Source organism: Lutra lutra, chromosome 7 (genome assembly GCF_902655055.1).
Source record: "Lutra lutra chromosome 7, mLutLut1.2, whole genome shotgun sequence".
Classification (NCBI taxonomy): domain Eukaryota; kingdom Metazoa; phylum Chordata; class Mammalia; order Carnivora; family Mustelidae; genus Lutra; species Lutra lutra.
Window position 1 is genome coordinate 117829432 of NC_062284.1, and position 15602 is coordinate 117845033.

General features: G+C 53.2%; 2 protein-coding genes across 10 annotated transcripts in view; one reads left to right on the forward strand and one right to left on the reverse strand.

The window, feature by feature from the left end:
• The window catches only part of GPR68 (G protein-coupled receptor 68), a 29449-nt gene extending 25452 nt beyond the window's left edge, over positions 1–3997 (forward strand). For 4 of the 5 annotated variants that reach the window (XM_047739113.1, XM_047739112.1, XM_047739115.1 and 1 more), the window contains exon 2: positions 658–3997. In XM_047739113.1, coding sequence (XP_047595069.1) covers positions 787–1869 — 1083 coding nt within the window. In that variant the 5' untranslated portion in view covers positions 658–786 and the 3' untranslated portion in view covers positions 1870–3997. The remainder of the gene's footprint in view (positions 1–657) is intronic. The other variant, XR_007128940.1, reaches the window with a different exon arrangement.
• Positions 3998–5119: 1122 nt separating this feature from the next.
• The window catches only part of DGLUCY (D-glutamate cyclase), a 75489-nt gene continuing 65006 nt past the window's right edge, over positions 5120–15602 (reverse strand). For 3 of the 5 annotated variants that reach the window (XM_047737587.1, XM_047737589.1, XM_047737588.1), the window contains 2 exons: positions 13930–14081; positions 5120–8788 (listed from right to left, as the gene is read on the reverse strand). In XM_047737587.1, coding sequence (XP_047593543.1) covers positions 8639–8788; positions 13930–14081 — 302 coding nt within the window. In that variant the 3' untranslated portion in view covers positions 5120–8638. Of the gene's footprint in view, positions 8789–11016; positions 11188–13929; positions 14082–15602 lie in introns of all 5 variants that reach the window. The other 2 variants (XM_047737590.1, XM_047737592.1) reach the window with 2 other exon arrangements.

A 15602-nucleotide genomic window follows, 5' to 3' on the forward strand; every position in this document is an offset into this window, starting at 1 on the left:
CCTGGTGCTCGTTTCTGTTGCTTCCTTGTGCTGTTCCCTGCGCTGTGTCCTCAATTCCACAGAGAGGAGGTGAGGTAGCACCTCCCCATGAGCACCCGGGAGTCCAGACCATGCCCTGTGGGAAGTGTGGTCTTCCTTTCTTGCCAGAGCCCACTAGGATGTGGCAAGGTGGGACCACTTCTGGGCTCTCTGGAGAGGCTCCCGGAAGAGGCTGTGGCCTCAGTGCTGACTGACCTGGTACCTTCCTCGGAGCAAGTAGGAAAATGTGAATGATGCCTAGTGCTGTCATGGGGGAGAGTGGCCGGAGCCCTCACTGTTGTGTGTGGGTTGGAATTGATCTTCACCTTGGGCGTCCCTTGGAGAGTGGGACTCAGGGTGAATTTGTGCTCATAAGAGCTCCTCCCCTTGCTTGCTGCCCTGAGTGACCAGGAAAATAAATAAGGAACAGGAAGCCAGGGAAGGGAGGACAGGGAGGCATAAACCACCATTTAGTGTCTTGGCATGTGACCAAGAGAGTCAACTAGATAGTCGAGTTGGGTTGAGGTTGGTTCATCTTCTCCATTAAGGAAGGCCCTTAGCACAGTACCTGACACACAGTAGGCGCTACATAAATGTCAGCAGCCGTTATCCGAAGCCTTTCCCACCTTTACCTTTCAGGGGTTTACCCACCACCGAGGAGGCCCAGCTTTCCATACAGCTCGAGCCGTATCTGACTAGCAAGATGGCCGTGGAGAGACCTGCCTGTTCCCTGCACCCGTGAAGGGTGAGGTGCTCTGGGGCCCAGCGATGGGGAACGCTACCGCGGAGAACACCTCACTATGCAGCATTGACCACACCATCCACCAGACCCTGGCCCCGGTGGTCTACGTGGCGGTGCTGGTGGTGGGCTTCCCGGCCAACTGCCTGTCCCTCTACTTCGGCTACCTGCAGATCAAGGCCCGCAACGAGCTGGGTGTGTACCTGTGCAACCTGACGGTGGCCGACCTCTTCTACATCTGCTCGCTGCCCTTCTGGCTGCAGTACGTGCTACAGCACGACAACTGGTCGCACGGGGACCTGTCCTGCAAGGTGTGCGGTATCCTGCTGTACGAGAACATCTACATCAGCGTGGGCTTCCTCTGCTGCATCTCCATCGACCGCTACCTGGCCGTGGCCCACCCCTTCCGCTTCCACCAGTTCCGCACGCTCAAGGCGGCCGTGGCCGTCAGCATGCTCATCTGGGTCAAGGAGCTGCTGACCAGCGTCTACTTCTTCCTGCACAAGGAGGTGGTGGAGGACGGGGACAGGCACCGCGTCTGCTTCGAGCACTACCCGCTGGAGCCATGGCAGCGCGGCATCAACCACTACCGCTTCCTGGTGGGCTTCCTCTTCCCACTCTGCCTGCTGCTGGCCTCCTACCGGGGCATCTTGCGGGCCGTGCGCCGGAGCCACGGCACCCAGAAGAGCCGCAAGGACCAGATCCAGCGGCTGGTGCTCAGCACCGTGGTCATCTTCCTGGCCTGCTTCCTGCCTTACCACGCGCTGCTGCTCGTGCGCAGCCTCTGGGAGGCCAGCTGCCAGTTCGCCAGGGCCGTCTTCAACGCCTACCACTTCTCCCTGCTGCTCACCAGCTTCAACTGCGTGGCCGACCCCGTGCTCTACTGCTTTGTCAGCGAGTCCACGCACAGGGACCTGGGCCGCCTCCGCGGGGCCTGCCTGGCTTTCCTCGCCTGCGCTGGTGGTGGCCGCGCCCGGGAGGCCTACCCGCTGGGCGCCGCAGACGCCTCCGGGAAAAGCGACGAGCCCGAGCTGCTGACCAGGCTCCACTCAACCTTCCAGACCCCGAACTCACCCGGAGCTGGGGGGTCCCCTGCAGGCGGCTTGGCCTAGTTCGGGGGCGGTGAGTGTCTCACCATGGCGGGGGGGGGGCTGGTGAGGGCTGAGCTTGCTGGCTGCCGCTGGCCTCTGCCCTTGACCAAGGACAGGTGCCTCTTTCTGCTGGAGTGAGAACCTCTCTGGCCCGGGGAGCCCGCTCCAGCTTGCTGAACCCGGTGGGGATGAGCCCCGGGAGTTGATGGGTGTCATCTGCTGCTGGTTGGGCTCCTAGGGAGGAGAAGAGGGCGAACTGTCACTTCCATGAGGTTCTTCCATGAGAGAAGCTGATGGGAGGGGATTGGTGCAGAGTGTGAGGGCATGGAGGATGGGACTGGGGCGTGAGGGCAGGTTCCTGGGTGCACATGTGAGAGGACCTTCCAATGCCGTTGTCACATATGACACCTGTCCAGAGGCCCCGGTGCTTCCTGGGGTCACGACATGTGAAGCTGTGTTGTCATCACTGACAATTGGGCCTTACCCCTTTGTTGGAAGAGGACCGGCAGGGAGGTTGGATGGGGAGAAGGGAGGTGGGGAGGTGTTTGGACACTGGAAGTGTGTGGTGGGGGACAGTGAGGGGAATGACAGCAGAGGAGACACCCCAGCTCCAGGCTCATCTCACATTCAGAGGGAGAGCTGAGTGGACTTCTCAAGCCCCAGGACTGATAGGAGACAAATCCCAGGGCGCCCCAGAGCTCCCTGGGGCCATGTCTGTGGTCCTTTCAAACAGCCGGTACTGAAAGCTCTGTGTCAGTACAGAGTTCCCAGCAAGCAGAGTCCTGCTCATTAGTTTTCTGTTTCCATCTGCCCAGAAGCACCGGACGCGGAAGCTGGTGTGTGTGTGTGTCTGTGTGTCTGTGTGCACGCACACGTGCATGTGTTCATGGTTCAAATGCCAGTCTCCATGACAGCTGTGTGCCAAGACACTGAGGCTGGGGTTGTGTGACTGCTGGTGGTGTTGCCTCCCCCTGCCCCCTAGTTCCCACTTTGTCCCCCACCACACACCCTGTGGAGTGTCCAGCAGTCTCATGATATCCTCTCGCTGTCCTCAGCTATAACAAAGTAAAACAGAGACACATTCTCTAGCATCTCTCAGCCCAAAGGCCTGCGGTTAAGCTCCATGATGGTTTAAATAGCCCCTGGGACAAGGAGAGGAGGGGGCCCTGGGCTCCTCCTGCCACCCTTGTTCCCCAGCATGGCTCCTCTGCCAGGTGGCCCACCTCACTCCTTGGAAGGTGACAACAGGTCCCAGGGGCCGCGGGTAGCCCAGGGTACTGACTGCTCTCTCTTGTTCTGTCCCCGAAGGCTCAGTACGGGTCTCATCTCTCCTATACCTTTGTGCCCAGCCATGTTGAGCCTCCACCCTGGTGCACATGCCAAGGACCAGAAGAACTTCTTGCTGCTCCAAGCATCTGGCCACTTTTGCACAAATGTTAGCCCTTCAGGTTTCCTGGCCGTGGGCTGGGGCCAGCTCTGACTTCCCTCAGAGTTCTGGGATTCAAGCTAAGCTCCCCATACCCAAGGGGCTGGGTGGACTGGGTGGACTCAAGCCTAGAATGGGACCAGGGATGGGAAGATTCAAGCTGGCATCCACAGAACATTTCTGGAATCTGCTGAAAGGAAGGCCAAGGAGAATATCTCCAATCTCTCTTCCCCTTTCCTCCCATCCTTCTCTAAGAAGTCCATTTATCCTGATTCTCTTACCCTCCAATCAGGGCTACCCAGAGGCAGAGGCCCCATGCTGGAAGTGACATTGGCTTTGACTGGGTAGCCCTACTGTAGCTCCTTAGGGAGGGCCTCCCATAACCTGGGGAGCTTCTCTTCCCTTCCTGAAGGAAGAAGTGACCAGATATGAAGGTGGCAGAAGTGGCCATCCTGCCAAGAAAAGTCTACCTAGTCTCACCCCAGAATCTTACTGGGGCAGTGGCACTGGTTGAGGCCTCCATGCCCCCTCATCGCAAATTTCCTCCAATTTTGACCTTAAACATGAGCATTCCCACTGGGATGGACTGGGGTGAGCTGAGGGTGGTTCCCTTTACTATCAAGAGTTGTATTTTTGTATTGTCCTCTCTTTAATGCCAAGTATGTGCGTGTTGGACTGTGCACTGGATTTATGTAGCAAACTTGCGTCTGCAAATAAAGCAAAGTAACCAGCCACAGCTGGAGTGTGCTGCAGTCCTTAGGGGGGAAAAGGGTGTTTTGATACCAGGGGGAACCTAGAGGGCTCTTGAAATACCCAGCAGAGTCAGGAAGTTCCAGGGATCAGCCTTCTTAGAGAAAACTCAGAGAAATTAGGGTATTTGCCCTTGGTTACCCAGCAGTGACCCACAAAGATGGAACCTTCAAGTGAAGTTGGGTCTTCTCTCCCTCTTCTTGAGAGTCACAAAGTGTTTTCAACTCTTTAGCACATTGTTGCAAATCCACTGTGGGACTTAATTTGGCCCCCTCCCCTTTGAGGACAGAGTCAGACCCTGTGATTTGGAGACTATCACTCTGTCCTTGGACACATGACGCCTTCTGCCCTCTAGGTAGCTTTTCCCCACAGTGAGGACAGGCTTGATCAGAGAGACCACCCTCTTCGTTAATGAAAGACAGCCAAAGTAGAAAGACCTGTTGAGTCCTCTCTAGGGGGTGTCCTCACCACTTGAGCTTTGTTTGGGGAGGCTCACATTTGTTGACCAGCCCTTTTAGGTTTTACTCAACAGTGACAGGCTACATGTTTATTGCTCAAGGTCAGCTGCATCATATTAAAACATAAATTTGGTTTTGGTTACTTAATCCTTTCCTGGGTCAGATTCCTGGAGTCCTGGAGGATTCTGCAAGAATTGATCCTTCTTTCAAACAGATTAAGTGAGGACATCATTGGGGATTAAGACTCATTTCTCTCCTGAGAGAATGGATGGAGGAAAAGGCTCATCTGGTTTGGACAGAAGGTGACAGAGTGACTAGATTCCTTTCTCATTCACCAGTGTTGCTTAGCGAGATGAAGGCTCATCTTCCTGTTTATATACACTGGTCTGTGGGTTGGCCAGACAAGAGTGGGAGAAATTTTCAGCACGGAATACATCCCCATCTGCTGCTTTCCTCTGACGGGTATAACCAAGAGAGCCAGAAGGTGGTCTGCTTGGTTCAGTGCTTTTCTCAAAAACCTGTTTCTTGAAGCTGGTGATCCTATAGCCTCCATGCCTGGAACTCATCTAGCAAGACAATGGCCTTTGATGCCAATCGCCCTCAGGTCACAATGGTACCCAATGATCAGGAGAAATGGTAGGATTTCAATTCCATCTGCTTTAATTCAACAACTATCGGGACACTGCTAGATTAGACATTAGATAGCAGTGCTGGAATGTACCATAGAGGTCATGATATCCAATTTCCTCTCCATTGAATTATCACAGACATACCCCCTCCCCCCTCAAATGATGGTCCAGTTTCTGAACAAATACCACTAATGACACCAATTTGCTACTAACCAAGATAAGTCATTCCAAGGTTGGGGAGAAAATCTTAACTCTGAATGCGCTCCACTGACCTTAGAGCACATGAACTGTGCCTCTGGGGCACATGGTCCTTCAGATACTAGCATCTAAAGACAGTTTTCTTACCCCACTTCTCAGTATTAAACTCTCTAAATTTGAATTAGACAAAGCTGCATTATACTATAGTAATAAATATAACCCCCCAAATCACAGTGCCTTAAAACAAGAAAAGTTTGTCTCCTGTTCACGCAAAGTCCAATGAGAGGCTGCCAATTCTGGCAAGTCTCTATCCAAGTGATGGATGTGATTCAGGATCCTTTTGTCAAGAGGTTCCAACATCTTGGTGTCTTCTTCCAACCACACAGGGTAGGAAAGCAACAAGATCTCTCTGCGCATTTGTGGCCAAGTCTGGAAGTGGTTGATATATATTACTCAAACTCCATTGGCCAGATTCCAGTCACATGGTCCAACCCAACTGCAAGGGAGGCTGGGAAAGGTAGTTTTCCTATGTATGCAGGAAGAGGAAGCAGAAGTGGTGAGCATCCAGCCCAGTCTCAGACAGCTCTTTAAGCCACCTCCCTCCACTCAACAGGTTTTAAGCTCTCACCTTCGTGTACCTCACCTGAACAAAACTCACACCTTCAAATGTGATGCTTGGATCTGAAGTGCAATTAAGCCTGTCTGATATGCACTGAGGAGAAAGGGACCATTTACCTCCCCGTGCTTCTGTTGACACATTAATTTTTCTGGCAAACAAATCATCATGACTGACATATGTTGAGTTTATGGGAACTGCTGTTAAGCCACATCTTCTCCATCCTGCCTGGAATGGGGGTCTTCTGAGACTTAGACTTCATTGAGGGGCAGAGGAACCTATATGGAACAGGTAGGAAGTAGCACAATGTAGAGGGCTGGACTGAAGGGGGGCTGGCCATCAGCAGGGCCTGGGCAAAGAGGGGCAGGAAATGAATTCAGAGGAATGTCTTCCCCGGATGAGCAATGGGACAACATTGGACCAGAGGGACAGCAGGGGGCTAAGGAACCCTGACCCCATTAGCTGGCTTGCTTGCCTTTGAGTCTCACCTCCTACAGGGTCTACAGGGTATGTTCTCCATTATATGCCCAACGTCTCCAGCCTGCCCTTGAACACCCAAAGAGCACCCTAGACCCTGCTTGCCAGGAGACCCCTAAATTCCTGGAAATGACCAGAGATGTTCACCGGCCCCACAAATCCAATCTACTGGATGCCCTAACCCATCTCTTCTCCTGAGCTGCCCTACCATTCCCTGTGGGTCACTCTTGTCCTGCTGTAACTGGCTTCCCCAAGGTCAGAGCCATGCTCACCATGTTACCCCAGACGAAGACACAGGCTCTTTATCAAAACATGGCCAAGATGAGACATATTTGAGAAAAACTTTACTAAAGGCTTGACCAGGAATCTCTACTGTGGGACAGAAACACATGAAAACCGAATCCTGGAGCTCAGAGCTCTAGAGGTCCCTGGGCTAGGCCCAGCGAAGGGGTATACTCCTGGCTCTCTCTTGCACCTGAGCCCCTTTCTCCCTGCAGGGGGGCCTCTGGGTGCCTCAATCCAGAGCGAGAACCCCCCACTCTCAGCCTTCTCTGGGCTCCACCTGGGTCTCAGCCTCTTTCCCAAACAAGTGTATCATCTCCCCATAAACTTCTGACCACAGTGCAGATAATCTATTACACGGTCCTGCCTTAAACCACTGCACGTCAGAACAGAACTCTCTTATTACTATTGCAAAACCAAAGGCCCATTAGTGTCTTTCTCCAAAATATGAATCAGAAGAGTGATGGCAGCTTTACCGAAGTGGGGTTTTTCTCTCTCCTAGCCATCGAGACTTCAAAAATGCCAGGGGACGCTCTCAGAGGCCTGCCTGACATGGAGCTTTGCCATTGCAAATCAGGACCAAAACTGTCCCTGGAGGACCCCTGGCCCATGAAGCCTGGGGCTGGGAGGGACTCGGCGAGCTGTGAGAAACTGCAGGTGGAGGGAGCGTGAGCTCATTAAATGAGCACATCAGCTCTGAGCTCACACCAGCAGAAGCACAGACCTGTAGGGGGACACTTGGCCAAAATGACAAGGGGAGGTCTGGACGGTCCCCACCCCAGCTGCTTCCGGCCAGGGGCTCTTGGCCATGCCCTGGTGTAGGGTGCACTGGAAGTGAATCCCAGATTGCTTACTGTAAACTCAGGCTTTAACTTCTACAGCTGGGTAGACAATTTGGGGTAGCATGTGTTCCACGCTTTACAACTAAGGCCCCTTAAAGAACTGGAGTAGACGTGTTTAAGGAAATAAAATGAAGAAGCCCCAGTAAGCATTTGGGGCTATGGCCGGGAAGCCAGACTCCGCCATCTGGATGAGTCAGCCATCGCTCAGCCGTGAGCCAGCACAAGGTACTGTCCCGGTTCAATACGGGACTGCAATGGGATGTGGTCAGTGACTCTACTTCTAATTTTCTTGGGAAATATGCAGTGCAAGATGGTGAAGGAGATGTGGGCCAGCTGACTACAGTTGTCCGGAAGGATCCCATGAGGCACCTGAGCCCAACACCATCCCAACCCAGCCCCCAGCTCGGGAGGGTGCCTGTCCTCCTCTGTGGGAAGGCCAAAGCCGCTGGCTCCTGGCTGGGGCTGAGCATATAGGGAAGGAGTGGGAGAAGTGTCAGGCTCTGCGGGGAGGGTGGGTGGAGGGGTGCCAGGACCTGTGGGGGTAAACAGAGGCGGGGGGCATACAGGAGGTGATGGCGAGAAACATCAGGTTTGAAGGACCATATAAACAAAACATTGTTTGAATAAGAAAGCCTTTCAAAAGTATAAATATTTTGGTACTGGTGGTAAAGTCCCAGAGCTTCGTAAATAGGCACTACGTATTTGTACATTTTAGTATTTCTTAATTAGCCTGTGGGATTATTCACGGTCCCGGTCATGCCTACTCTTGTGTCTGCCTGGCAAGGAATATTTTTGCTGGTGTCCCCGTACGTGACTGATCAGAAGACTCTCAGAGCAGACCACGTGGGTGCCCAGGGGGAGGAGGGTTGAAATCAATGCCTCCACGTACTCAGGAAGAAAAGAAAAAAACCGGAAACCCCAAAGAACGGTTCTCCTTGGGTCTGTATCATCCGCGCGACCCTGTCCCAGGCAGTGGTCATGTAGGACCCTGGGCAGGGCTCACCCAGAGCCAGGGTTCATGTGCAAGGCTATTGTGGAAAGAAGCTGGGACCCTTGGGTAACACTTTCTCATGTCCAGGCATGACCATCTGGTACATGGGCCATAAGCACAGTCACATACACACTGTGGTGACATCCACCAGCTTCTGGATCATCTGGGCATGGGTGCCATGGAAGGGCAGCCCGTCCACCTCCATGCCCACGACCCCTGACACTCCACTCCGGACCTTGTGCCGCACTAGGATGCCCAACATCTTCTCTTCCTGGAAAAAAATGAAGACAGAGACTGAAGTGGTGGAGGGAGGGGAGGAAAAAGAAAGAGATGCATACATTTACAAGGGGAGGAAGAGCTTTTGACTTGGTGTGGTCTCTTTTTTAAAAATAAAATTTCACTTAACCATACAGATGCCACTGAGAGACTCATCACGAAGATTAGGTGTCCTACATCACGCCCCAACTGCCCCAAGCCCCTCCTCAGAAGCAGCCACTTCGAGGAATCTGGGGTGTTACAGTCATGTAACTAAATGTGGTTATTATGGAAAATTGCATTTAGCGTTTGTTAAAAACACGGAAGATTCACTTCTGTGGGTATAGTGTGGGCTACTTCCTGCAAACCAGCCCCTGCTTGGCTCTGATCATCTGCTGGTGTGGGCCATGTCCCATCTCCCTCAGCAATTCTCCAGTGCGGATAGGGGAGCAGCTGGAGGGAGCAGGGCCCTGCAGGAAATGCAGCCTGATCCTGGGCCCGGCAGGCAGGGTTTGGGATCAGACAGGTCTGACTTGGGTCTTCCCTGGCCTCTCTGTGCCTCAGTGTCCTCATCTGTATAATGGGGATGTTAATGATAATAATAGTAATAATGTCTCCTGAGTGGGTTGTTGTAAGGATTAAATGAGCTAATGCAAGTAAAGCACCTAGTGTGTTTCTTGGCACACAGTAGGTGCTCATGAAATCAGGTATATTATTATTGGCATGGTTGGGTCCCCTGGCCTTTAACCCAGAGCTTTTTTCCTTTGCCGTACTTGCTGAATTTTTTTTTTTTTTAAGTGATTCAATTCTCCTCCTCACTTCCTCCGAAAGTAAGGTCCCAAAGAACTACTTGCCTACTTGCCCTCCATGCATCTCCCTCTGATTAGAAGGTTCTGGTCACCCTGAGAAAGGTGGTCTTAAGTGAAGACACAGGGAGCCGATCCAGCCCATCCTCTCCCTCCTCCTCCACCAGCAGAGGAGGGGGATGGGTGGAGGAGACCAAGACTCTCCAGCAGAGTCTCTGAGAAGGGCTCTCACCTTCCTTCCCAGGCACTTGCTCAGTGATCCCACCCCTGTCAAAGTCAAAGTTTTCTCGCCTGCTACCTGCCACGCCTTGAACCCGGGATACAGAGGTGAATGGGACATGGTCACTGCTCTGGGGGGTTCACAGTCCAGATGACTGATCAGGCAGGAATGGTCCATGGAGATCATGGCACAGGGCAGGGGCATCCAACCCCCATTATCAGAGTGGCTCAGGAAAGGCTTTCTGGAGGAGGGGCATCTAGGACCACAGGTGATAAAAGAGCAGGAATGAGCCAAGCCAGAGGTGCTTGAGGAGCACTCACTGCAAACTTGTCCAAACAATGGAGAATGAGCTGGCAAAGGTCGCCTGGGAATGGCTCTCCTCTCAGCTGGCCTGAGAGCCTGCATTTCCATTCTGCCCTGGGAGGGACACCCAAGGGCATTTCCTGGCATCTCTTTGTCCTCCAGCCCCTTCCCAGAGGCTGCCTAGCCCAGAATGCCATTTCCTGCCCTTTGTTTGGGTTTTATTCTTCCATTTCTCTCCCCATTGGGTCATATCCTCTCTTTAGCGGGGAGTGCTTCTAGGATCCGGGAGTGTGTGTGGGGGGGTGCATTTCCTCCCACACACTGCCTGCTGGCACCATTCCCATCCTTCTGGGCCCCAGGGAGGGTCCTTGGGTTGTCAGGGTGCATGTGAGCCATCAGCAGCTTAGGAACGGGCTGGCACTCAGCCTCTAGGAAGAGCCACAAGGAACAGCTGGGCCAGCAGGGACAGCCGGCAAATTTCCAGGAATCACTGAACCATCTCACCATCTTCCAAGAGACTCCACCAAGTGGAGGAGGTGGCAGAAGGAGAGGAGAACCAAGCTGGAGGCAGAGGACCTCCCGTGACATCCTAGGCCAGGCAGAGATAGCGTGGCATGTGGGGAGAGACAGAGGTCTGAAGTGAGACCGGGAGGACAGGGCCTGGGGCACAGGGCACTGTGAGCAGGGAAAGAGGCCCGGATGAGTTCTGGGCTTGGAGGCTGAGCATGGAGGTGGTCTCCGGGGTTCAAACGGGGAGCCTGGCAGGCTGATATTCACAGTGGGGGGTGATGTCGCTCTTCAAAGTGGGGTGGGAGGTAGGGGCCCTCGGGGAAGTTAGAACTGTTCTGTGCCATGACCTTGGCAATGACTGCTTAGATGTATACATACAGAAAAATCCACCTACTGTCCACTTATGGTTGAAGCGCTTCTCTATTCCATGTAACTCAGTGTTTCAAGCTAGCAAGAGAAATGGAGTGGGATGGGAGTGCTGGAAGAGAACAGGAGCCCAGGATGAAGCCACATTCCTGCCTTGTCCATTATCTGCGTTATCCATCCATCCATCCGTCCATCCATCCGTAGTCCCTCCTGTAAGTTGTCATCAGTCAACTTGTAGCTCCTGACAAGGTCTGAGACATGCATTCAGATAAACCTCCCGGGCACAGCGAAAGGCCAGAGCGGTCAGGGTGTACCCTAGAGGGTGGCAGCTGCCTTCCCTGGGCTCCTCTGCATGGTGCCCACACCCGAGACGGTCATGATCAGATCAGACCCCTGATACAGGAGGCCCCGCTGACAAGCAACTCACACTGCCGAGATGAAGGACATTCCTCAAGCCCTAGCCAATCTAGCTGCACCACCCGCTCAGGCCACAGCTTTGCCCAGCACTCCTTGATGACTCAAGGATGTGCAGGGAGCGACCTACAGAGCTCCGCTGTGATGATTCCAGTTCTTTCTCCTGTACGTGGCATTGCTTCATGCCCCTGCACCTTTGTTTTGTGAGACTTGCTGCCTGTAAGGCCCTTCCCACCCTCTCCTACCTGGTTACTTAGAGCCTACTCATTCTCCAAGACCCAGCTCAGTGCCACCTCCTCCAGGTAGCCTTTCTTGAGCTCTCTGAATGAGCTAAGGGCCTGTTCTCTGTCCCCATGCCCTGCACACTTCTATCCTTCTACCCTCCATCCACCCGCAGTGGATCCCGAGTTCCCTACCCAGGGGCTGGGTCTGACCCTCCATTTTCTCCCAGAGCAAGACTGGCATGGCCCAGAGGAGGGGCTCAACACACGTGTTTTTTACTTTTGTTTTGAAAATGTTCCCTTTTATTTTCCTCCTAAGGGTGATACATTATTAATGTATTTATGAAGAATGGTGTGGAAACCCAAAGGGAGAATTTTCCATCCCTGGAGGGTAAGCGTTTGGGTTGTATGGATTTTCCTGGCTGGATTCATTCTTTTGTGTCTGTGTGAATCAGGAATCATGCGTGAGGCAGGCCCCTGAGGCTTTTTTTCCAGTACAGATCCAGGAAATGCAAAGAAAGTACCCAAGGCCCTCTGGGCACCACTGGGGCAGGCCATTTCCCTTGAAAATATCCTTCAGCAAATCTAGTCCCCCCACCCCACCCCATGTGGCACCCTGGCATTACCAGGAACCGGAAAACTTCTGAGCCCTGGAATGAGCCCAGAGAATGGAGTCAGAGAGACCCAGACTCAGGTCCCAGCTCCCCCTCTCAGCTGGGTGTGTGGGACAAGCCACCTACCCTGTGGGAATCCCAGCTCCCTCATCTGTAAAGTGGGCACAATGTCAATCCAGAAAGGTGTTAGGGAGAAATGGGCTGGCAGGAGGCAGAAAGAGAGAAACAGAGGGAGACACCAGGCTCTGGAAACTCATGCTTCTCAGCAGTGAGGGGCTCTGGGCCTCAGCCACTGGTTGCCTGGGCACTCATCACAACTGCTCTCCCCACCTGAGCTGTTATGTCCAGGCTCAACACTCGGGAACCTTCCTGCCCTTAGACTGCATTCCCGTCTTCCCAGACCAACCATCGAATCCAGGGTCTCCAAGTGTGGTCACCCAGAACGTGTCAGATAGGCTGCTTGTCCGGCCTACTTCAGGCCAACTGAGCCAGGAAGCCTAGGTTGGGCTTTGCACTCTGGGGTTTAAGATGACCCTGAGGTCATTCAGATGCCTTTGAGGTTGGGGAACTGCTGTCCTAACAGGGCACTGCATCTGTCCGTCCGTCCATCCATCCATCCATCCATACGTTCATTAGTTCATTTATTCATTCATTCTCTAGAATTTACCAAGCACCCTGTTTCCCTCTGCTGGTTGCTGGGAAAGCAGACACAAGAAACTCAGCTCCTGGTCTGGCATTTAGCAGTCCAGACCTCTGGGGGACCAGACTGGGAAAGTGAGGCGGGAAGGTGCAAGAGACTGCTTTTGGACTGGTTAGGAGTGGCAGTGAGGTTAGTGGCCCAGCCTGACCTAGCACAGGAACCCTTCCCTCAACCCTGACTGGGCCCCTGTCAGGGCCTTCCTCCTTACAGGGCTGGGCAGCTCTGCAGAAGGCAAGCTCTTCCTTTCCGTGAACCATAGTCTGCTCTTGTGACCTCTGCCCCTTGGCCAGCTTTTGTCTCTCTCAAGTGGCCGAGGGCATGGTCTGTGTCCCCCCCCACCAGGACACCATTCAGGTGTGAGGCCTCAGGCCCCCAAGTCTTGCCCCTTCCAGGCCACACACCCCAGCTCCCTCCACTGATTCAGGCTCTGCAGCCCTGTCAGCCTGCTGCCTGCTGTCAGGTGAAGGGGAAGCTCAGGCAGAAGCTACAGATCTCAAGAGAAGTCACCTCAGGCTTGGAATTTCAACATAAAGTCAGGGCTTTGGTGCCAATTTCCCAAGATGCAAATTACTCTGGAAAATTCCCGCAGAAGGGGCTCCAGGCTCTGGGAGGAGCAGGGCATGAAGAGGTGGGTTTGAGCCTGGAATCAGAGTCAGCAGATGGGGCCGCAGGAAATGAGGCCCAAGGAGGGAATGGCGGAGTCATTGAGTCCTTCTGTTTTTTAAAAATAATCAGCCTAAAATAATCCACATGTCAAAGAGCCACATTGTGTGGTGGCAAATTCTGCTTCCCTATAGAGGCAGGCTCTGCTTCTAGCTGTGGTGGTGCTGTGGTGCTTCCAGCAGTGGTGCTGGCCATCAGTTTATAACCCAGAACCCTCGACTTATAACCTGGAACCCTCTGTTTATAGCCTGAAACCCTTGGTTTATAGCCTGGGACCCTCAGCTTATAGCTGGGAACAGGCCTGCTCGTCATGCCAGGATGTGGCCATCTGGTATGTTACCTTGGCAACAGATGGAAGGGATTGAGTCCAATTCTCCTCCCCAGGTGATCTGGAGGGCCCAACTGCCTTCTTGAGGTAATGTCGGTGGACCTCACATGAGTTTAGGATGTACAGCGCACAGGCCAAGGCATAGCCTCCCCAGTTAGAAACACCTAGAACAAAAAATGATTCTATCATAGAAGTGGAAAGGTAATGGGGTCCGTCACCCTGCCACTCAGCAGCTAGAACTCACCTCAGAGAATGGCCCCAAGGTCAGGGGCATGCGTGGCACCAGAGAACTTGTGAGAAACGGATCCGTGGGTCCCAGTGCAGAACTACGTCAGAGGAACTCCGCAGGAAAGACAGGAAGCACACGGAGTAGTAATCAGCTCTCCAGGGGATGCTGATTCAAGTTAAAGGTCGAGAGGCATTGCTCCAAACCACTTGGGTTACCTACGATTACCCACTTGGGTTACCTACGATTACCCACTGACCAGCCGAGAAGCTTCAGGCTCTCCCCCTAGGAAGCCGCTGCAGATCTTCTGACATTAAGAAACCCTCCTGGGGCACCTGGGTGGCTCAGTGGGTTAAGCCTCTGCCTTTGGCTCAGGTCATGATCCCAGGGTCCTGGGATCGAGCCCCGAATCGGGCTCTCTGCTCAGCGGTGAGCCTGCTTCCTCCTCTCTCTCTGCCTGTCTCTCTGCCTACTTGTGATCTCTGTCTTTCAAATAAATAAATAAAATCTTTAAAAAAAAAAAAAAAAAAAAGGAAAAGAAACTCTCCTGCATGGCGGACCTGTGTCCGTCATGCTGTGCAGAAGCCGGTCCTTGGAGGGGCTGGCTGACTGTACTCAAAGAGTGTTCTAGGTTAGCTTCTACCTGCCTTCCTTTTCTGTGAGCCAGCCCCAAGGCGCCTATTCCCCAGCTCGGGCACAACCTCCCCAGCTCTTCTCTGATACCTGCCGGAGTTCTCCCTTCAACTGAAGAAGGATTGATGAAGGACCTGCTAGACTCTGGGCGTCAGAGCTAAGAAAGAAAGAGGAGCTCCGACCCGGGGAGAGAGGGCCTGTGCACGCAGCCGACGCACAGTGAGGGAGGTGCTCACGGAGGGTGATGGGAGCACTCAGGAGGGACCACTTGTCCCTCCTGGTCTAGGAAAAGTTCACAGAAGAAGGGTCATTTCATACGGGCTTGTAGGCTGGGTAGGATTTATCAGAGGAAGGGTGGAGAGTGGGGGCCCTGGAGGTAGGAAAAAGTCCCAATATGCAGTGAGTACAAAGGCGTGTGGCACATAAATAGAAGACATACATCAGAACTAGGCAGGGGAGGGGCTGGTGTGGGGAGAGGGAAGGAGAGGGAAACAATCTCAAGCAGCAGGAGAGGGAAACAATCTCAAGCAGGCTTCACGTTTAGTGTGGAGCCCAACATGGGGCTTGATCTCACGACCCTGAGATCATGACCTGAGCCGAAATCAAGAGTCAGATGTTTAACCCACTGAGCCACCCAGACGGCCCTCAGTTATTTCCAGCTAGTTAGATGGTGTTGTCGATTTCAACTATGCCCTTACTCATTTTCCGCCTGCTGGATCTGTCCCTTTCTGACAGAAGCCTAATAAAGTCTCCGTAGATTTTAGAGTAGAATCACCCATTTCTCTTCGTGTTTCTATCAGCTTTTGCCTCACATATTTGACACTCT